This window comes from Peromyscus maniculatus, chromosome 11 (genome assembly GCF_049852395.1).
Source record: "Peromyscus maniculatus bairdii isolate BWxNUB_F1_BW_parent chromosome 11, HU_Pman_BW_mat_3.1, whole genome shotgun sequence".
NCBI classification, from domain to species: domain Eukaryota; kingdom Metazoa; phylum Chordata; class Mammalia; order Rodentia; family Cricetidae; genus Peromyscus; species Peromyscus maniculatus.
In genome coordinates, this window is record NC_134862.1 from 24,400,566 (window position 1) to 24,425,240 (window position 24,675).

At 38.5% G+C, this 24,675-nt stretch overlaps 1 protein-coding gene across 1 annotated transcript in view; it reads left to right on the plus strand.

The window, feature by feature from the left end:
• The first annotated feature begins 11,534 nt into the window (after positions 1–11,534).
• Positions 11,535–24,675, plus strand: part of LOC143267878 (uncharacterized) — a 54,228-nt gene continuing 41,087 nt past the window's right edge. The window contains exon 1 of the mRNA XM_076548249.1: positions 11,535–11,672. Coding sequence (XP_076404364.1) covers positions 11,535–11,672 — 138 coding nt within the window. The remainder of the gene's footprint in view (positions 11,673–24,675) is intronic.

The following is a 24,675-nucleotide window of genomic DNA, read 5'->3' on the forward strand; positions in this document are numbered from 1 at the left end:
AGTAAATTTGTTGTGACTCTATGGGTTTGGTCCCGGGTTTGGCACCAAAATGTGAGTTCTGCAACTCTGGGAAAGGTATCCTGACTACTTGGGGAGTCGGGCAACACCTTGAGCTGCTTAGGACAGCTCTGACAACTGGAGCTGCAAAGAGACAGCTCTACCCTGGAGAGCAAGGTATCCTGGACACCTCAAGCTGCTTGGGGCAGCTCTGCCTGGAGATAGCCTCGACACCTGGAACTGCTTAGGGTAGCTCTGACAGCTGAAGCTACAAAGGGACAACTCTCCTTTGCTTTGTCCACTGAGGGACATCTCAGCAAGGATCTTCTGTTCAGTTCCTTCTTGCTCTGTCTACTGAGGGATTTCTCAGCAAGGACCTTCTCTTCAAGTCCTCCTCCTCTGTCCACTGAGAGGCATCTTAGCAAGGATCTTCTCTATGCCAGTGAATAAAGTTCTTCACACCCAAACTCTTTTAAGAACTAGATTTATTTGGGAAGGAGGAGTCCAGGAGGAGAGTAGATGCCTCTACCAGGGTGGAGAGAACAGCCTTTTTTATTTTTTTTAACTGACCAGGCAGGACATTTTATATAGGATGTCTTGAGGGCAGAGTCAACCAGGGATTGACCTGGGGCCCAGGGTTCTACTGTCCTGCTCTATGACTGGTTGGTTTCACAAGTCAGTTGGCCAGTGGCAGAGATGGCTCTGATCTGAGCCAAACTGTGTTTCTTTCACTGGCCTTGCTTAGCTTTTTGACACATTCTAAGGCCAGGGCACATCTTTCACTGACTCTGATTCTAGGGACCAGGAGTGTTTCTTTGACACTTGTTTCAGAGCCAGGGCATGTTTTCTTGGTTCTGGGTTTGAGGATAAAGTGTTCATTTCTCTGGCTCAGGTCCCAAACCCAGGCTGTATTTCTTTCCCTGGCCCTGGGCCAGGGTTCTACTGTCCTGCTCTGTGATTGGTTGGTTTCACAAGTCAGTTGGCCAGAGGCAGAGATGGCTCTGATTTGAGCCAAACTGTGTTTCTTATCTGAGCTACCTTTCCCTAGTTCTGGGCTCCAGGGTCAGGGTGGGTTTCATTAGCCAGCCCCTTTTTCCCTACAATAAGTGTCATAGCTAGGTGGGCATGGCACATGTTGACAGAAGTAAGACTTGAAAATCAGGATACCAATGGACATGTGAACACAGAAGGGATAATCTCATTGGGACCCAAGTCACATGTGGACAGGGAGGGGGAAATCTCACTGGGGCCCTTGCCACTCAGATGACTCTGCTTTCTTTCTTTGTGCTATCAACTTAACACACACTATGGAAAATAGGTGTGCTGGACAGTTTTATGTCAGCTTGATGTAAGGCAAAGTCATCTGAGAGGAGGGAACCTCAATTAAGAAAATGCCTCCATAAAATCAGATTGGCTCTAGATAAAGAACTGCAAAATACTAAGGGATGCTGAGAGCTGAAGAGAATAGTCTTCTCCAAGAACGAGGTCTCCAACTGGTTATTCAGCACCAAGTACTCAGCCCTGAAATTGTATACATTGAGGTAGGATTATACAGATTGAGCAGACTGGATTTATGTATATGTGAATGTGTGTATGTTTGTGTGTGTGTGTGTGTGTGTGTGTGTGTGTGTGTGTGTGTGTGTAATAGCAATTGAGGAAAAAGGGGCCAGAGGCCATGACTTTGAGAGAGAGAGACAAAGTGAGATAGGGCATGTAGTATGGGTTGGGTGGAAAAAAGGGAAAGAAAAAAATGATGTAAATATATACATACACACACACACACACACACATATATACATATACATATATATATATATATATATATATTTTACATACCAACCACAGATCCCACTCTCATCTCTCCTCCTACTCTCCCTCACCTTCCCCCTCTTCCCCTCCAAAGGGTAAGTTCTTCCATGGGGGAACAGCTAAGTCTAGTATATTCAGTTGAGGCAGGACCAAGGCCCTCCCCACTTTATCAGGGGTGAGTAAGGTGTTCAACCATAGATAATGTGATCCAGAAAGCTGGCTCATGCATCAGGTATAGATCCTGATCACATTGCCAGGGGCCCTTCAAACACACCTGGCTACACAACTGTCTCCCATATCCAGAGGGTTTATTCTGGTCCCATGCCGGTTTCACAGCTGTTGGTCTAAAGTTTGTGAAATCCTTTGAGCTTGGTTCAGTTGTCTCTGTAGATTTCCCCATCATGATCTTCACACACACACACACACACACACACCTCTTGCTCATGTAATCCCTCTTCCTTCTCTTTAACTGGACTCCTGGAGCTTGGCCTGGTGCATAGTTGTAAATCTCTGCATCTGCTTCCATCAGTTATTGGATAAGGGCTCTATGATGACAATTAGGGTACTCACCAATCTGATTACTAGGGTAGACCAGTTCAGGTACCATCACTACTGTTGCTAGTAGTCTAATCTGGAGTTATCCTTGTGGATTCCTGGGAATTTCCCTAGCACCAGGTTTCTCCCCTACCCCATAATGTTTCCCTTTATCAAGATATCTCTTTCATTGATCTCCCACTCTGAACCTCCCCCAGGTTGACTATCCTGTTACCTCATGTTCTCATCACCCATCCCCTACCCTCTACTGTCTCCCTTCATCCCCAGTTTACTTATCAGGATCTCCTCTGTTTCCCTTTCCCAAGGTGATCTATACACCGCTCTTAGGGTCCCCATTGTTTCCTAGCTTCCCTGGAGCTGTGGGTTGTAGTCTGCCCCTCCTTTGCTTTACATCTAGTATCCACTTATGAGTGAGTACATACCATGTTTGTCTTTCTGCGTCTGGGTTACCTCACTCAGAATGATATTTTCTAGTTCCGTCCATTTGTGTGCAATTTCCATGTTGTCATTTTTTTTTTGCAGCTGAGTAATACTCCATTGCGCATATGAATAAGTATATATTTTTATTTTGAAAAAATAATTTTTGAAAGTTTATATAAACAGAAAATTTAGAAACCATTTAGTCCAAACAACACAATTTTTTAAAAATGTAAAATTATATTTCCAATTTATATCTGTTGAGAAATGAAAAATCAGTTTTCTCCAGTGGAGTGTCAATGAGTATATCCACTAAATTTCAGGATAGGCCCCCAAGCCCAGGAGTTGTTCACCAATAACAACAGCAAAATGACTCCATGATTTTGTTCTGTTTTGTGTGTGCTTATTGTTTGGTTTTGGTTCTATCTTACTGTAGCTTTTTTGTTTGTTTTTAAAGTCTGGTTTTTGATTGGGGGTTTGAGTGAGAATGGGAGAAAAGGAGGCAGAATCTGAAGTTGGGTGGGAAAAGGAATGGGGAGGAGCTTGGAGAAGTTATGGGAGTGGAAAGAATATGACCAAAATACAGTGTATGGAAAAAAATTAATGAAAGTAATCACTAATTTGACAACAACAAAGTAAAATGAGGATAACAAGCCTCGTGGCAGTTGGGTGCCCAATTCCACCATGCTTTCTTTTATTTAAAGGTAAGTTCTATTAAATTCATTATCCCTACAAATTTACAATCAATGGAAGAAAAAAAAAGCATAAGTATGTGAAACACTAAACAAGACAAATGCAATAAATACAAACAAGTTAATTCTTTAGCGTATTTAACTAACATATACTCAGTTTATATGAAGACAAATGGTATATATAACCAGAATGTCAATCAAATCTACCCTGACTTTAGAAAGGTTAAGGCATAAAGGTTCCTATATGAGTGTGGTTTTTGTTGTTGTTGGTTTGGGTTTTTTGTTTATTTGTTTGTTTAATGCTAACTGGATCACCAAATACATAAAAAGTGGAGAAGTGACAGATATGCTTATTATGCCATCCACTCTTACATTTTAAATATCCCAGATTATTCAATTTATCAAAAAAAGTTACCATACACTGTGAGGTTTGCAAGAAAACAACCAAGGCACCTAGTCATCCCCATTCTTTTCTGACAAGGTTCTTTGTAGTTGGCCTTCAAATGGATCCTTTTACTCTTTTTAGTTACTTACGCCTAGGTGCCATATTCCATTAGATTTACTCTATCTACACTTAGAAAAATTAATGTTCAGTGCCCTGCATATACATATTGCATAGCTGCTATTGTAGTGTTGGGGGAGAGGAAAATATGCTCTCCCCCTTCACCCCTAATTCCTCCAGCTAGTGAGAAAGCTGACCCACCTGTTTATCAGCTACAACACTCAGGAAAACAGGCCCTACACCTCACCTGGACAGCACAGGTGAACTGATCCTGTTGACCGGGGTATGGATGAGCTGGCCCAAGAAATGGCCCCACTTCTCATCTGCATATGACAGCATGGGTGGGGGATAGATACCCCACCGCACCCTGCCCTCTACACTTGAGGAATGAGAGTTGTCCCTGAGGTCATAAGAGCAGGAGAGCTGCTTCTGCCCCTCACCAGCCACAGTATTCAGGAGAACAGATCCCGCACCCCATCTGGGCAGCACAGTAGAGCTGACCCTGTTGGCAGAGGTGTGCATGAGCCAGCCCTGAAGTTAGGAGCATGGGAGAGCTGTTAACAACTACCCATCTGTCATGTAGAGGCATAGACAGGGTGGAGATGCCCTCCCTTAGCCCTCACTGCCTGTGACAGGTGAGAGAACTGACCCTCTCTCCCTTATCAACTGCTATGTCACTCAGGAAAGAAGGCCCCGCTTCTTGCCTGGGCAGCATAGTAGTCAACCCTGTTGGTGGAGGTGCAGGTGAGCTGTCTCTGGCGGTGTGAGAGGTGGATAGCTGGCCACACACACCTTTTCTGCCATGTGGTGGTGAAGTTGAGGGAAAAGTGCCCTCCGGCCTTTCCAGTGAGAGAGCTGACCCTTCCCCTTATCAGCTGCAGCACTCGGGAAATTGGGTCCTTCCCCTCTCGTGTGCATCACAGTAGGGCTTACTCTATCGACAGGAGTGCAGGTGAGCCAGGTGAAGAATGTGAATATGAGAGATTTGGCCATGCACCTCATCTGCCATAGAGTGGTGTGGGTTGGGGAGAGATGCCCTCTCCTGCAACTCCTCTAGGCCTGTGGCAGGTGGGAGAGTTTGCTCTGATGTCCTAAGAGTGGGAGAGCTGTCTTTGCCCCTCACCAGCTGCACCACTTGGAAAACTGGGCCTTACATCTAGCCTGGGCAGCATAGAAGAGCTGTCCTGATGGTATAGGTATGGGACAGCCCACCCTGAGGGTGGGAAAGCAGAAGGAATAGCCCCACTCCTGGCTCATGCCTGCAAGGGGAGAACTAGCCAGGAGAATGCTGGAAAGTTTACCCTGTTGGTGAGGACAGGAAAGAGCTGCTGTATGGGTTGTAGTATTAAGGCAACTCCACATAGTGAAAAGGGAGGTTTATTTTGTGGGGTAACTTACAAGTAAAGGGATAGGTTACAGGATCCAGGAAAGGTGTAGTGCAGTCCAGCGGTGTTCTCTGGAAAACTCTGCTCAGTCTACCTCCAGCGTCCAGGATCCAGGAACCAAGAAAGCTGGCACATCTGGATCTCAGATCTTAAGGGCTCCTGTCTCAGCCCCGCCTTACAGGCATGACAGTTACCAAAGCCTTAATGGGGGAAGTACTTCAGGGTCAAAGCTGGAACAGCTACCCACTACACTGGTGTGTTGACCAACCCTACAACAACCCAGGTCTGGAATCAGGGTTATGAGTTGGCCCACCCTAACATTCATCCCATCTATAATCTGCTGGAACACATGAAGGGGCTTCTCCTACAGACCCAAAGATGCAGGATCTCCATGTCACAGAGCAACAACCAGATATTCAAGAAGGGTCCCAATGAGGGCCTAGCATCAATAGTATAGCAGAAACCAGAGGCCTCAAACCAAACCAATCATTTTGCAATGAACACTTGCAAGTAAAGATATATGGACAAAAGGGTATACTGTGTGACTCACTGTGTCACACTACAACTTCCATGATGAGATTCATCTTTTTCCCTTTTTTTCTCCTCTTAAATTTTATTTTATTTTATTTTGGGGGTAGGATTACAAGGGCACAGGGCAGGTATGAAGGGATGGGAAAATTAATGGGATTGAGATGCATGATATGAAAGACACAAAAAATAAAGAAAGAAAGTAAAAAGAGGAAAGAAATGATTGTTCATGTACAGGAAAACATTTGCATGCTGTGAGTCTGAAAAGAGAAGTACAGTGGTTGCTATATCATAACTGCTCTACTTAGAAGAACAAATCCATTTTCTTTCCTTTCTTCCACTCCCTTCCCTACCCTCCCCTTCCCTGCCCTCACCTTCTCTCCTCTCCCTCCATTTCTTCCTTCTACCTATCATTTCTTCCTCCCTGTGATCTCTGCTTACTCTTCCTTTTTCCTCCCTACCCTCTCTTCCTCCCTTTTGGGGGATACTGAGCATTAAACATAAACTTTTGAATGTACCAAGTCAGTGTTCTATCACCCCTTTTTGGGGACATGGCATGCCAAACTGCAAGGTTAACCTTGAACTTACTCTGTACTCCAGTAGGCTGAAGTGAGATTTTACATTCCTAATGTATAATTATTGCAGCTGTTTGGATCAGATTGCCTTTGCAGTGTTCAAAATATCTCCTAAGCAGTATCTAGTTCACAGTACTGATCGAGATGTTACAGATTCAGTGAAGGATTTACACAAGAATTTTGTATCAAGGAAGTAGCCAGGCTTGAAAGAGAATCATCATTACACAGATCAGAGTGTGAGACAGAGTGGTTTTACCATTTGATAACCTTTTTTTCTTTGCTATTTTACAAGGCATTAAGGCATTGGCTGATCACCTCATTTTACTAAAAGTAAATATTTCTTAATTACTATAAACAGCCTGGCTTCTTGCTATGATGAAGACCATAATAACATATGTGTTCATGATGTTTATCACTGCACAGAGGGAAGAGAATATACACAGCCATGAATACTAAATGCCAAGGCTTACTTGACATTTGAGGCCTCAAAAAGAATATCTAGTAAAAGATCATAGCCATGTGTTAGAATACACATCAAAATTTAAAATATCATAACAGGTTGATCATGTATTATGAGAATTCATGGACTGATAATCAGTTTTGAGTAAACCAAGTTCTCCAGTTCAGAAAATGATGGACATCCAACATTCACTCTCTTCCCAGCTTCATGCCCAGAGTTCACTTTAATCTGATTCACTGCAGCATGGTAAACTTTGCTTGTAGCTAGAGTTTTCCTGCCTTGCCCACAGTCAGAACAAATCTTTGTCACCTGCCAGTCCCACAGCTGCTCAGACCCAAACAAGTAAACACAAAAACTTACATTGGTTACAATCTGTATGGCTGTGGCAGCCTTCTTGCTAACTGTTCTTTTTTTTTTTTTTTGGTTTTTCGAGACAGGGTTTCTCTGTGTAGCTTTGCGCCTTTCCTGGGACTCACTTGGTAGTCCAGGCTAGCCTCGAACTCACAGAGATCCGCCTGACTCTGCCTCCCAAGTGCTGGGATTAAAGGCGTGCGCCACCACCGCCCAGCGCTAACTGTCCTTATAGCTTAAATTAATCCATTTCCATAAATCTATACCTTGCCACGTGGCTTGTGGCTTACCAGCATCTTCACAAGCTTCTTGTCATGGCAGCGGCTGGCAGTGAGTCCTTCTGCCTTCCTGTTCTTTCTTTTCTCCTCTCTGTTAGACCTGCCTATACTTCCTGCCTAGCCACTGGCCAATCAGTGTTTTATTTATTGACCAATCAGAGCAATTTGACATACAGACCATTCCACAGCATTTGCTTCATCAACTTCTTCCAGTACCTAAATCTCAATTAAGCCAGCTACTCATTGTTAAGGAGACTCATGTATTTACTGAATATATTATTAATCTTACATAATTTGATTTTAAATAACAGTAGAATTGAATGACTATACATCTCAAATTATGTCTGTTGTCTTGAAGAAATTATTAATAATCGGAAGCACCAAAAGCAAACAGTTTATTATATATATGTGCATGTTATATATGTATATTTTTTGAAGTTTATTTTTTCAAAAATAGTTTTATACTTTAACCTATGTACACCATTCTGTGAGGTTCTCCCCTACAAAAAGTGAGCAAACACATCCACCAAAGACCCTTTATGACCATGTAGCTTGCATTTTGCATTATCTCAGAGTTTTTAAATAGACATTTACAGTAATGTACAATCAAGAAAGAAAGGGATTCGTATGGAGTTGAGAAGTACAGTTTAAATTAATGGTATACAGTTTTATAACATCTAACAACATAGTACTAAATGTCAGGAGCTGATTAGATTCTGATAAACCAGGGATATTTACAATAGCATTTCATCAAGAGTTAACCAATAGATTTTTAAAAATAAAATTACTTATTGTTCCATATGTGTTACAATAGTGCATGACTAAGCTTATTTTTATTCAAAGAAACAACAGATACTAATAAAGGGGTTAATTTTTCTTGCTCAATATATTTGTTTTTTGTTAACAAATACAAGTGCAGGTCGGCATCTTCAGATGAAATTGAGGGATGAACTGAGTTCAAATACACTTGAAATAGAGCAACACTTGTCTTTATCCGATTTGTGATTTATGTTATTTTTAATTTAAAAAAACTAGAAAAGGACAATTTATTAATCTTGAAGAGAAATCTTTGTATTGCTTAAAAAGTTGACTTAGATTAAGAACTCTACTTGAAGTCTGACAGATAAATGTGAAAGATTTTATGAAAGTATGAGATGGTATCAGGAGGAGCCTTATTAAATGCGAATCATGTGCTGACACAGCCCTCATTTAAGAGCACAGAATAAATGAACAGATCCCTTCTGTAGCTGAGATTCAGCTGGGCTTTTACTTGATCATCTTGTTGCCTGTAATAAACTAGGGCTTATTCAAATGAGTGAGCTGGCACTTCTCTTTTTAAAGCTGAATTAGGAAGCATTTCAACTGTGGGTGAAATCATGGGGATTTCAGATGGGCTGCAGTGCCTCCAATGGTAGACAAATCCCTGACGGCACTTGAGGACATAGCTGAGGATGTGCAGGCTTACTCTGACAAGTCTGAAACCTTTTCCTTTCTATCAAGATTGTCATTTGCATTCTAAATATATTTATGTTGAAATTATGTGAAATGTTGTATTAGTGGTGATTTAATATAATTTAATGGTTACTCTTCCTCAGTACTATAGAAGTTTATTCATCATATGATTCAAAATTCAGGTGCTGCTGATCAGACTCATAGAAAAGCAATACATGTATGGTGCAGTCATTTACTTCTAGTCATGAACACATTCCCAGATTTCTCTTGAAACAGCAGACCAAATGGTAAATGTTCTCAGTGCTTACTCTATGAGGCAAAAAGTATGGTAGCTTGTGGCTGGGTCCTAATAGCTGGCTCCCTTGGTTGAGGGGGTGAGAAGGCAGGGCATCAACAACACAGACACTGGGAGTGTTGTGGGGCTGGCAAGAGAGCTCAATGGATTAAAGTGTTTGCTAATGTTTAGATAAAGGTGTTTGGTGCTAATTCCAATCCCCAGAATCTATGTGAGGTGGGAAAGTGAAAACAGCTTCCACAATGTTGCCCTCTGACCACAAGTGCTCTGTGTGGTGTGAAACACCTGCTATGGTTACCATAATCAGAAAATAATAACAAATGATGAAAGCTTAAAAATAAAATCTTGTGTTAGCTATGATAAACACACAAAATTTTGACCTTGAATTTAAGGAAATTGAATACATTTCTTTAAAATCCTTAAGGCAGAATGAATAATTTAAGAGAGCCCTTGTTGAAAAAGTAAGTAATAATTTGTTCAGACACCAGGTTATAATGTTGATATTTGACAGCAAATAACCTTTAGCCTTGGTGAGTCTTTTGTGCTGATAGCCATTTCATCCAAGAAAAAAGTAACAGAGTCCACAAAATTGTAAGCCATCTTTACAAACAGAGGGATTAACAATTAGCCAATTTTCTATTTTTTTAATTGTAAGTAGTCAGTAACCCTTAGTCATATGCAAAGAAGTATTTATCCTCTTGGATATCCTGGTTGAAATAACTTAAATCATTCATCACATGCCCAAAATAAGCCTTGTTACAAGATATTGAAAAGAAACTTTTGATTGAGTGCTCTTAGTTTAACTTTAACTGACAGCAATGTGTCAATTGCATATCATAAATTTTCTCCAAAATGTACTAAATAATTCAAGTTTCCCAATCGATGTAGGATATTAACAACCAATAGGCAATAAGTGCCAGGCTCAGTGTATGACTTCTGATAATGACTAACCTTAATATTGAATCTGTACTTCAACTCTTCTTTTTTTTTTTTTTTTTTTTTTTTGGTTTTTTTTGAGACAGGGTTTCTCTGTGTAGCTTTGCGCCTTTCCTGGAGCTCACTTGGTAGCCCAGGCTGGCCTCGAACTCACAGAGATCCGCCTGGCTCAGCCTCCCGAGTGCTGGGATTAAAGGCGTGCGCCACCAACGCCCGGCTGTTTTCTTTTCTTTTTTTTTTTTTTATTTTTTTTTAATTTAACTTTTTATTGATTTTTTTTTGTGGCTTTCATACCTTGCATCTCAATCCCACTCATCTCCCCACCTCTTCACATTCACCCTCTTCTCTCTGAAATATCTTCCCACCAAGTTAAAACAAAACAAAACAAAAGAAGAATCTTGTTCTGGAAGCTGTAGTGTGACAGTGATTCACACACTATACCCTTTAGTCCACATATCTTACTTGCAAGTGTTCATTGCAAAGAATCATTAGCCTTCTGGACTCTGGTTTCTGCTACCTCTCATCTTCCATGTGGTAGCAATTGAAAGGGAAAGATACTGTCTCACTCTTGCTCCTTACCATCTGTGGATGGCAGAAGAGCTGACCTATGCCCTCACCAAGTGCAGCACTAGGGACAGCAATCCCTGCAACTTGCCTTGGCAGCACACTGGAGCTGGTCATGTTGATAAAAATGTCAGTGAGTTGACATTAAGAATGTGAGCATGGGAGACATGACACTACCCCTCATCTGCCATACAGTGGCATGAGTGAGGTGGAGATGCCCTCCCTATCACTGCCTGTAGCAGATAGAAGAGTGACCCTGAGGTCACGATTATGAGACCTGACGAGCCAGCCTAGCAACTCACCAATTGCAGCAATAGGGAGAGCAGGCCCTGCACCTCACCTGGGCAACACAGGAAAGCTGAGCCTGCTGGTGGGGACACAGGTGAGCCTGCTCGAGGGTGTGATGTTAGGAGAGCTGGCCCCACTACTTCTCTGTCAAGTGGTGGCATGGGCAAAGGACAGATGCCCTTCCTTGCGCTCTATCCCTTTCAGCCTATGGCAGGTGGGAGAGCAGACCCCCTGTGTCCTGAGAGTAGAAGAGCTGATCTTTTCCCTCACTGCTTTCAGCACTCGGGAGAGCAGGTGGACCTTGCACCTCACATGAACATCACAGTAGAAATGACACCATTGACAGGGCATGTGTGTGAGCCAGCAATAAGAATATGAGCATGAGAGATCTGGCTCTGCCCTTCATTTGCCATAGGGTGGCTTGGGAAGGGAGAGAATTTGCCCGCTCACATGACTGCGGCAGGTGGGAGAGCTGTAGCTGCTCATGAGGTCACAAGATCAAAAGAGCCGGACCTGCCTCTCATCAGTTGCTGCACTCAGCAGAATAGGCCCTGCACTTCACTGGGCAACACAGTAGAACTGACCCTGGTAGTATAGATGTAGGTGAACCAGACCAGAAGGAATGAGAGCAGGAGAAATGGTCCCCAGCCTGTAGATGTAACCAACCGTCTTATTAAATAAGAAACACAGAACCAATGCAAAGAAGAAAGCCAAGAGGTCAGAGCTCAGAGCTAAAACCTTACCCTTCCTCCTGCGGTGGTCCTTCCTCTCCAAACCAGAGTTACTTCCTGTGTTAAAGTCTTTATATAGAGTTTCTGTTCTGCCTTCTCATTGGTTGTAAACCCAACCACATGACCGCCTTGTCACGGCCTGTCTGTATAGACCTCCAGGTCTTCTATGGTTGGTATTGAGATTAAAGGTGTGTGTATCCAATGCTGGCTGTATCCCTGAACACACAGAGACTTACCTAGCTCTGCCTACCAAGTGCTGGGATTACAAGCGTATGCCACCACCACCCTGCTTTCCTATGGCTTGCTAATAGTTCTGACCCCCAGGCAACTGTATTTATTAACATACAAATAACATTTTAATACAAATAAAATATCACCATACCAGCCCTTGCTGCTTATGGCTTAGGGTGAGCCAGACAGGGCAGTGCAGAAGAGCTTCCCCTGGTATTGAGGATGAAGGAGAGCTGGCAGGCTGACCAATGCAGTAATAGACAAAGCCCAGAACCAGAGCTATGACTTAGCCCATCCCAAAATCCATGGCATCTATCATCTGCTGGAGCACATGAAGGGGCCAGTTCTGCAGAAACAAAGTTGCAGGATCTCCATGGCACAGGACCACAGGATATCCAAAGGGACTCCAAGTGAAGGTTTTACCCTCTTTATGATAAAAAATCATATTACTATTTATAAATGAGAATGAATTATTAGTAATATAATGCACAGATCTGTTTTCAAAATTATATAAAATCATTGATAAATATTATTATCACTGATAACGTGCCCTCCATATTGATATTTTATATTGTATACAGACATCAGTGAAGGCTTGAGGGATGAAACTTCATTCATCATTTCCTCTCTTAATCTATAACTGACATTGTCCATAGAACCAAGGCTTAAGGAGAAGTACTTTTACTCTTTCATATTTCTAGTCAAATGGATATATATATACATATATATATACATATATATATATAAATTATTCATTTCTTTTGTTGAGAAATATGTATTTACATGGATAACTATCACTTATAGACTCCTGGCTAGAATAATTATTTTCATTTTACTAAATTACCCTTGCTTGATCACAACACAAAGAAAAATAACTTAGTATGTAAGACACTTAGCATACAAAAAAAAATCCTTCAAATTTTAAGTTACATATAGAACTGTGGATTTAGCTCAGGAAGAACTTGCCTGTGTAGAATGTCAAAGGTATGACTGATCCATGACATGACAAAACAGGAATAAATACATAATAAAGATGATAAAACAAAGACAAAAGGAACAAATAAAGAAAGATAATTACCTTTATTTATTTATTTAACTTAATCTAAAAACTTTCTTTACTTAAGTCTAAATTATTTAATATCACTATTACATACTATAAAATCTGGGGAGAAAAGAGATCATATAAAACAATACAGATCTCTCACAAGCAAAGAGGAAAGAGTAGCTATTTTAGCTGGCAAATGTTCCTACATGAAGAGAGATCAAACCTCCAAAAAAGATTTCTTTTGCAGATATGTCTGTAGTTTTGGACATAGAATTATTTTACAAGATTAACATTTCTGTGGTATCATAATAGTTATCATAGGGAAATCTCTGGAGATTGCAGGTCCAACATAGTGACCTGAATGATTGTATTTTACAAATTCTTTTAAGAATATAGTATAAGCAAAATGATGGAAGCATGGTACATATTTTAAAGTATACAAGATAATGACAGGAATTAAAATGAGGTGTTCCTTAATGACATTTACTTTAAGATATAATATACACACACTAATAATTATAAACCAAAAATGTTGTGATGAAGTGTCCTTACATGCTAGCATATGTTACCCATGTTTTTGTGCTTACAAGTTATATGAAGAATCACAAATTAGTTGTTTGTCTCTTTACTGTAACCTATGGTAAAGTTGTACCTAGAGTAAAGGCATGTCTCCCCAATTCAGTTCAACTAATCTAGATAATCCTTCATTGGGGTGCTGTTCTGATGGTGATTTGAGATGCTCCCAAGATTAGAATTGTGTAAACTTTCATACACAGAACATATAGTTATGTGTATTATACATTGCTTAGAAGAGATAAAACATGACTCTGCTCTATAAATTATAAACTATTATAGAATATGGCATACCTTTTAATTAGTGATTTGAAGGTATGATCCTACTTAGAAAAAGTAAGTTCAATGTAAAAAAGAATGTTTTGTTTTACCAGGAGCAGGTTTGTATCTCATTTTAACCATATATTTTTAATTCATTAAGAAGCTATTTAAAATAATTCATTCATACCTGCCATTTGAAAGATTTATATCCAAAATACTTGCACTATGATGTTGTCACATTAATGTATTTTTCAGAATGTATCCATCACTTAAAATCTCACATAAACACATATATTTGATCACACACACACACACACACACACACACACACACACACACACACACACACACACCATAAAGGGATTACCCTAAACCAAGATAATGAACATAATTTCTACTTCAAATAACATTGTATGCAGAAATATGCTGTAGATATAATCTCATAAAGTTTCAAATGCAATTAGCTAAGTTATGCATGTTCTGCATTTGGTCTTAGAACATGTGTATAACTGGAAGTTTTCTTTGTCTTTCTTTTCCACTCATTGAACTGCATTTTTAACTACTAATCTTTAAGTTAACAGTTTCCTTGTTCTGTTTGATGTAGTCTGTCTACTACAGTTGATATTTCATTTAAATTGCATTATTTGATATCTTAAGCTCAGTCATAAATTTTGTTCTTTCAAATGATTCTGATCTCATGCAGTTTGTGATGCATTTCTGATATTGTTGAGTGGTATTTATATTTAGCTTATTGCGTGAATTGGTGACTTTTCTCATTGTTGTACCCATAGCTACCTATCTGGACGGAAAGAAATTAACAGAGAAAAAACATGCTTAGGCCCACAGCTCTGGAAAACACTGTCCATAACAGAAGAGAGTGCATGGCTACAGAACAGATAGTACCCGACCACACTGCACCTTCAGTCAGGAAGAGAGAGATTTGTGTTGAGTGAAAGGGGACAGTGCAAGTATCAGGCTCTAAGCAGCACACAATTGCTTTGTTAAACTTTCACGTGCTGAGAGAGGTTACAAAACTAGACATAAGTATATCTGTGTGGATATCAATTAGACGTGGGTGGGGGGAGGTTTGGCTTAGCTGTTAAGAGTGCTTGCCTGCTTCTAGAACTTCCAAAGGACCAAAGTTTCTGTTTCCAGCTCTCATGTTAGGCAGCTCATGGCTACCTGTAACTTCATCTCCAGGGGATATGCAACTCTTCCAACCTCCACAGGTACCCTTACATCCATGGGGCAGCACCTGCATTCCCCTTCACTTCTGTCCTACATAAATCAGGCCCTCAGGAATGCTGCCTAGGTTGATTCTCACTTACAGTTCATCAAAAATATATGTCCTCCTTGTGAACACTAAGCTATATCAACTAAGAATATTACTTAGATTTTCTCTCTCTGGTAGCTGGAGCAGGAGAAATCCAACTGTGATTATAGTGCTGACCAGAGGGACAGTGTTTGGTACAAGATGTATGTTTGTGCAGCCAACAGTGATGTCTACTCCTGCTTCTACTTACCCAAATGTTCCTCTTCTGTAGGTTAATTGGCAACTGTCATTCTTCCTCTCCATAGTTAGTAGTGAGAAATTATTGTGCAGAATGTCAAGTTCCAATTTGTAATGTTTTTATTTCCACCAGAACAAGTAGCAAGCCATAAGCCACAGTTTTTAGAATGATACACATTTCTATCATGGAAATGACATATACTTCCTAATACCTAAAAATAATTCTATACAGCATATTTTGTTACCACAGACACCTCAACACCTATGGTATGAACCTGCTACATAAGTTTTTTTTATTTTATGGTGGTGGGGAGAGAATGGTTTATTCCAGCTTATAAGTTCCTCCAGAGGGAATTCAGGAAAGTAACTTGGAGGCAGAAACTGAAGGGGAGACCATGAAGGAATGTTGTTTACTGGCTTGGTTTCTTCACAAGATCTCATCAAAATTAGGCAGGACGTTGTTTAAATGTGTGGACTTGTTAAACTTGTGAACACATGTTCAAACAACACATGTGGGATTTCATACCTTTTAAACTCATAAAGGTCTATGAAAAAACTGGGGCTGGAGAGATGGCTTAGTGGTTAAAAGCACTGGCTGCTCTTCCAGAGGTCCTGAGTTCAATACCCAACAACTACATGGAGGCTTACAACCATCTATAGTGGGATCTGATGCCCTCTTCTGAAATAAAGGTGTACTTATATACATAAAATAAATAATTTTTTTTAAAAGAAAAATCTATTTCTTTCTTAGTGAATTTACCAGATCATTTAATTCTTCAATGTATCACTGGAATGCCCTACCTAGAATACAAGTATAATTTCTAGCATACCCTCCCATTCATGCTCGTTGGTTAGAGTGATACATAATATTTGATGTGGTAATCAAATATTCTTAGAGTAGCAGAGCATGATTGAAAACTGGGAAAGATTGCAATTTGTGAATTCTTGTGTGTTTCTCATATATTCAAACTGCTTTTGATGGTTCTTTTTAGGGAAGGGTAAGTATTCATTTGTCAGACCAAAGGCTGACACAGGCTTGAAGTTTTCTTTGTGTTAATATAGCTTCCTGTTAATATAACAAAGATACTATGTTCATCACTACAGGTACAATTGAGGTTAGTTTTCGCTTCTGTGTAGCAGGTCTCAGCTACTGTTCTTGTATTTTCTGTAATGGCTACATCTGTGGATTAAATTGTGATGTAACTAATACTACTACAGCTGAATTAATAAAAACTGGGTGGAGATAAATCTAATCATTGCTATTCCTCTTTGGATGTGGGATGATTTTCAATTTAATTTGTTTACCGGGATTGTTTCAATTTAATTTGTTTACCGGGGAGAAAAATACCAGATATCTCTACTTGGGCTTCCCTTACTTCGGTAGAGGAAAACAATTTTGTTAAATTGTAATAAATAATATTCTGTTCTAGGCAACCATGCTTAGGTAATTTTAATAGCCATCCTCACAGTGCACTTTCATTGCATTTAAGCTATCGCAGACATGTGAAATGAACATATATGATAAATGCTGGTTTTTTATTTCAGAAATCCTAGCTAGTTTACAGAGTGACACCATTTTGATTTCTCGCTAGCACTTCAAGAGAGCTCAAGCTCTTTTGCAATCTCATCAGAATGTACTTTTCATTACATAAAGTTTTGCTGTGATCCATGGGACTCAGAATTATTAAAGTCAGAATTGCATGTTCCAGCTTGTGATGGAAATTAGCTAATTCTTGAAACCTCTTTGTTTAACCTACCTCCTCTCTTATTCATTCTCAGTGACACTTGTTAGTACTTAAAGGGACCAGTGCCAGTTTTTTTTTTTTCCTCCCAGGGATCAGCTTACCCCATATTACCCCACCAACCTATGTTTACTCATGTCTGGCTTCAACCAGACCCTCAGAAAATACGTCCAGTCTGGTAGTCAAACAGGATCCTATCCAGCCACAAGCAGGATCTCTTCTTGCTAATTTCACTCAGACAGATCCTTAACACAGTAGGAAGACCCCTGACACCACAACCACAGTTGCTGAACAGATGTCATGAGCTAATCATAATCCATTTTGGGTGGGCTCCAGCATGCTGGTCTATTCTGAAAAATAAATCTGCTTTCTGCAATTGTATATTGGGTGTTTTCTGCTCATTTGGAGCCATCCAAGGACCCTATGTACTTAATCATGTCCCTTTAAATTTCCAGGAATGATCATGATTGACTTGTGAAGAAATCACTCAATATGCTTCTTCATTCCTACATTTTCTACTGCGAAGGTAGAAGAGCACTCTGATCAACCAAGGGTGCTTCCTCCACTTCAGTGAATTATAGGAAATGCATAATTTAAATTTTTCTGGGGTACATGCCTACATATTTTCATCCCAAATATCAAGGTCTAATCATTTTTCTGCTTACAATGTCCTACAATGACTGTGAGTTTATCCTAGAATATGTGAATATTCCAGAAATGGCATACACATATGTCTGAAGATTTCTTCCCCATTGATTAAGGCAGGATACTAGGTGTTTCTGCTCATGGTCAGGCTGCAGAAGATTCTGATCTCTACACATGAGTCTGGCTTCACGCCTTGTTTTGAACTGGTGATTAATCACTCTGATCTGATGAGTCATTGTTTGCTATGAATAAACAACAGAGACCCAACTTAGCAATCTTAAGGTTAGTTTTTCTTTATACTTAAGTTCAAATGAACATTGACTCTTCCAGAATATTTTCTTTTATTAGAATTCCATCCAGAGCATCACTGGTAAATATTTTAACTATTACACTGGCACAGCATGCCAAAAGCTATTCATAGTCTACCTACGGCACCAAGAGTGCTGACACTGCCAGCTGTCCAGAAGTGATTCATTCTCCAAATCCCATTTTAGAATTTGTTTACTAAGATGTTTCCTGATACTAACTGTCCTAGATACAAATGCCCTTGAAGATACAACAGAACATACAAAACTTGATGGGGAATATTTACTCGAGGGCCCTCTTAGAAGCATACAGATAAGGATGGGAGGAATGAGGGTTGGGGGAGGGGGAGTAAGAAGCTGAGTGAACAGAAACTTCACTCAGGTCTACCCGGAGATCTAAAGCAGCATAACATTTTTGTGTTTGTCCTCAAGTGAACTTTTGTATCCTTAGATCTGACAGCCATTGAATATAGTAAAAGATCAGCCTCAGTCTCCAGGAAGAAACATTTGTCTACTCTTGCTAGTCCTGTTCAGAATTGAATTGCCTACTGCTAAATCTTAAGGTGTTTCCCTGTTTTTTCTTCAAGTAAATTCAATGATCCATGTTTGCTTCATGGGCAGTGGTCTATCTTGATTATTTGCATAGGTTGCAGGTGAAAGACCCTGTTTTACTTTCTACATTTGGATATGAAATTTTGGCACGTTTGGTATGGGGATGTGATTTCGCCATTGTATGGTTCTAGGATAAAGTGTGACATTTTTATTAGCATATTTCTGTATCACAAGCAGGTGGCCCTCTGTACTCAAATTCCACAACAAAAGAGGTTATGCTGGTACTGGACATGAACAAAACTTTTATCAGTGTTGTAGTTGGGAGTTTTTCTACATCATGCCCGGCCCCATGGTCTCTCAGACCCAGATAAACATGCAGAGGTTTTTTTATTATTTTTAAAGTATGACAATGGCAGGCTTCTTGCTAGCTAGCTCTTATATCTTAAATTAACCCATTTCTATAAAACTATACTTTGCTACATGGCTTGTGGCTAACCAGTACTTTACATCTTGCTTCTCCTGGCAGTGACTAGTATCTCTCTCGCCTCTCCTTTATCTTCCTGTCTATCTATTTAGATTTTCTGCCTGCCTCTAAACTGCCTTGTTATAGGCCAAATGGTTTTATTTAAACCAATCAGGTCAACACATATTCACAGCATACAGAAAGATGTCCACAGCACAATGTTATTGTTCTCTTAACAACAGGTGATAAAAGACATTTCCACAGCATGCATAATGTATTATGTATGAAAGTGGTTTAGAATTAATTGTATGGGAAGCAGTATTGGTTAGATGCAAATACTTTGCATTTGATAAAACAAACGAGAATATGTGAGTTTTGTGTTATGGAACCCAAACTGTATATGTGCAAAGAGTGACTGTATCTTCTCAGGCTGAGGTACTCATTTTTAAATGTGATTATATAAAAATCATATCATTTTTTTAAGATTGACAAAGGTTTTTATTTTAAAATAATCTTTCATAATTGTGTTGTAGGCTATTCCTCTTAAAAATATAAAGTCTTTTTTTTTAAATCATTGTAAATAACTTCTTTTTGGCCTTCACAATTATTTTCCAGAGCACAAAACTTTTGTTCCTACCTACCTCAAAGTAGTACTTAATGGATTGTATGCTATAAATATGAGTTTTTAATTATTTGTTTCCTACTTAAAATAATCTTTCACTATTGTGTTTTCATCAGAGCTAATTTATACTTGTACTTTTAATTGATCTATATTCACATATTTTGTCATCTTTCATAATTTAAATTTTTAGAGGTTTCCTTCTCTCACTGAAATATATTTAATGGTCTTAGGTGAAAAAAAATGAAAACTGTACCTTCTATCAAAAATAGTACCATTCTCTTAGTCATGTTACTATTTTGTGTCTTTACCTGTCTATTCTACACAACCTCCCAAAGCCATTCTTGCTTTGGCAGGAGGCACTTTGACAGGTCTAGTCAGCTCATCGATGTGACTAAAATGTTTTCAGAATCTTAGCTGTGTAGGGAAGGAACATTGGGGTGCAATCTGGAGGCTTGAATACTCGAGACTACATTATTACAATAAGCTAGCTAAAATGTGAGAATGGTCTGGAATCACAACAAAGAAAATAGACTAGCTCAAATTTTAGACCTTATAGTTGGATTATTTCATTTATAACTGGATGCATGAGGAGAGAAGAATCAAAATTGGCAGCAATGACCTGCTTCAACATAAGGTATCCAATATCAAGCACAGCCATAAATACATATTTATATAATCAACAGGCTTGGTACTATCTATCTCTCTCTCTCTATCTATCTAATGTTTATATGAGTATATAACAATAATAAGTAACCTAGTAGTGACTCTGAAATTGATAAGAAGCAGGGAGCGAGGATGGTGGTTAAGGAAGCTGTTGGGGTGAGATGAAATTTAGAAAGTGGTATAACTATATTTAAATTTAAAAATCATAAGAGGAAGAGTATTGTTTTGTGTATTTGATTGCTTTAATATGGGACAGATGTAGATTGAGATGTCTATGAGAAACCAAAACTATGGTACAGATTCAACCAGCTTAAGATATTCATTCTCTAAAGTTTAAATTTACTCAAGGGTGTATGAAGAAAGAGAAGTGAAACAAGGAAAGAATGTTCTAGAACATTAATATTTAACAATCAATAGGATGAACTACATCCAGAAATATCCAAGAAATATAAATTCTAGTATAAGTTGTTATCCAGAACAATTGAAGGAATTTTGCAAAAAATATAGCTTAAGTGAAATATTTATGAATAAAAATTTTAAAATGAAATGTGCTGTTTCTACTGTTTTTTTTTTTAATGCCTAAGATGACACAGAAACACCAACTTTCATGAGGACACTGAAAGCTTTAATATATTATAATAACCTGAAGGGAAGTACAAGGCCTTTGGGGCAGAGTCGGGTGCTACCATTGGCAGCTGACATGAGCTTTGCCAACAGGAGCAGATGGTGTAGATATGCTTTGGTTCTGTGCCACCACCTCCCCCTGTTGAGAGACCAGCATCTCTGCCAAACAGCTCTTGGAAGCTGTTTGCCTACTGCGTAGATCAAAGAATTGGAGGGGCACAAAGGATAGCTATTTTCCTGTGGCTACCTCTCATATTACATGATGTAACGTTTTGAAAGGTGAAAGGAGGATGGAGACACTGGTTTTAATTTACTGTATTCTGAGAAATATTTCTCAAACGTGTTATAATTTGTTGAAAAAAGCATTGATAAGAGTGTCACTTTTCACATCTGCTCAAAATGACAGTTTCTTAAGAATTCTTTTTGCACAATGTCAAAGGAAAGATAACAGTTTAATCAAATAGAATTCCATTACAAAACTTTGTTCAGCCCTGAAAAAAAATACATGCAAGGAACAGAATATATACTGCATATTTATGTTGAAGAATGCATATGTATAAACTTATACATATATGCATATATTAACAATGAAAAAAGAGTTTTTTGTAAGGCTAAAGCCAATGGAATAAGAAAGGCCTTATTTATGGAAAGCATCTGCAGTTTATAAATGCTTTCAGGAATTTGAAAGTGATCCAGAGATATAGAATGTTTTGGAAGGAAAAAATATTGTAATTATAATCTCAAAATTAAAAAAATAAAATAAAAAATATTTCCAGGTCTAGGAAGTTGGTCCACAGACTATTTGTCATCAATATACTAAATAAAAATCAACAATTTAGAGTTTACTTGCTTATTTTTGTTTCTACTAAACAAGGTAGAATTCAAATTGCTCTGTCAAGGAAGAATAAAATAAACTAAAAAAGCTTGTGAAAATGGCCTTCCTTATTGCTTTGGCTTGAGCCTTACAAAACTCTGGCAGTCTCTTGCTTGAATGTGAAAACAATTCATAGTACATTAACTTTTTTTTTTTTTTTTGATATAACCTGAAAAGTGTACTTCAGGAACAATGGAAAAACAGAGTGTGGTGGTTTTCTTTTTTCTTTCTTTTTTCTTTTCTTTTTTTTCTTTTTTCTTTTTTTTTTTTTTTTTTTTTTAGTAAATCAATGTTATAGACAGGTCTCCATTTGAAATAAGTAAACAATATCAATTACTCACATAACTGTGGTAGGGCTAAGGGGCACGTGTAAGGGAATCATTATCACTTTGAGGGCAGCCTGGTTCATAGAGTAAGACCCTGTCTCAATACTAACTGAACAAATGGAAATATTAGATTAAAAAGAAATAAATGGGACGGTAAAATTTTGAGAAAGATTCTCTTTCAGGTTTTTTTTTTCCCTGAAATTAGAACTTCCAATTCCCTCCACGACCAAGTGGCCAAGATTCTACACCCTTTTTGCTTTATTATTTGCTTTTCAACTTAATGACACTTCTAAACTCAAACTTTCTCTTTTTCATTTCTCTTGGTGTCCTTTTCATTATCACTTTGTATCCATCTTAGATTATATGGTCTATTTCTTAGTCATAGTCTTGTGAATATAATAAATGTTTACTTTTAATTCTAGTCCTCATAAGTTATAGACTGAAATAAATCCACAATTAGTTGTATTCTCTATGCTAATTTGATTTCTACTTATCTATGCTAGGGAAAAAACATTCAGACAAATCCAGCACATAATTCGAAAGACGAAGTCCATACTTACAGTTCTTCCATAGAGGAACTTGGCATGATCATTGTCTTCATTTTCTTACTTTTTGCTCTGATAAAATACTCTGACAAAACCAGCCGAAGGAAGAATGGGCTTATTTCTGCCCGGAAATCAAGGGCACAAGTGCATCTCAGTAGGGAAATCAAGGCAGGCAGGAGCTACAAGCAGCTTTGCATCTGTAATCAGCAGCAAGGTAAAGTGAGTGACTGCTAGTGCTCAGCTCACTTGAAGCACTTCATGCAGTTAGGTTCCCATGCCTAAAGACTAGCCTGCTCACCATCAAGCTTAGGATTCCTTCACTAACCAGTATAGTCAAGATAATCCCCACAGGCATAGCTGGATAGTTTCTTTCCTCACAGTTGGTTCAAACTCTCTCAAGTGGACAATTAACACTAATTATCATAGTCTTATCTTCCTAAGAGTCTTCAAACCTATCTCAGTTTCTTTTCTCATTCTGCACCGGACCATGCTTCACAAAAACGGTAAAAATGAGATTATAATCCATTTTCCATCACAAGAAATAAAAAGTTTCTGTACTGTTACTAGCTTTTATTTCTCCTTATGATGGAGAAAAAATAGATCTGCTTTCTCTGAAAGAAGTGAAACCTGCTAATAATTTCACATTTCAAAGTACTTGAACCTTTCAGGGGATAGGCATTGACTACTATGGTTGCTGAAGAAAGGTTCCTGAATGTCACTGGTTGGAGGGAAACAGTGAAGCAGCATCCTGCAATGTTCAGCGAGGCCCCTCTTGAACAGTCTTCTGTCTTGATCTAATCACCAACTGTCTCTCACATTTAAATACTTACAGACTGTTTATAACTGCAGCAATGCAGCACTCCACACTGAGATATTGTATGGACTAAACATCGGGAGAGCTGTAGAAATGCAGCTAGTGCAAAACTCTAAGGATCTTTTTAGTTTATTTTGTTCAGAATGTATCCCAAAGTTTTCCATTAACTTATATTTGCTGATGATAGCCTTTTCATATAAGTAGTATAATTTTTTAAATAACATGATGTAAAGAAAAAATAAACAAAACTGAGAAAAATAAGTAGTCTTAGAAATGCAATTGTAATTTAAGCATGATGTACATTGTAGATATTTCTGATGGAGCAAGATTTTTGAATCAACATTGGAGGAGGTGACAGATTTCTTTATTAACTGAGATATACAAGAAAGAGGAATTTCTAAAAAGAACCACGCACATGCACATCTCTCATGTGTAAGAGTTGATAGCTGAAACAGCACTTGCTTCCTGTACAGTTCGTGCATGGTCTTGGTGTGAAAATATCAATTGCTCAGAAGAAAAAAAACCCGCAAAAACCAAAGATCAACTTCCCATTTAAATCACTCATCAGAAGCAATGTGATTTCTCTAGTACTATCCAAGATTTACAGAAAATATAATAGTAAATTTTAACATAAATTGAATTCTATGTTTAAAATTATGAATTAACATTTTACCCAAAATAATTTAATAAACTATAAATAAATAAGAAATCAATAATAAATTATAAATCTTAGTAACATTTTTGTGAAGAGATACTGGATTTAAAGAAATGTACACTGGGATGCAGATATGGCTCCACAATTAAGAGCATATTCTGCTTTTGCAGAGGACCTGAATTCATTCTCAGAACCCATATCAGGGAATTTCACAATCATCTGTAGCTCCAGCACTGGAGAATCTGACAGCAGCTTCTGGATTCTGCAGGTAACTGCACTCATGCACACAAACCCACACACAGTCACACACATAATGAAAAAAAAACATAAACATAAACTCAAATACTTCCAAACAGGTTTCCAAAAAAATTCCAAATAGTATACAAAATTTTTAGTTACATGAAATCATA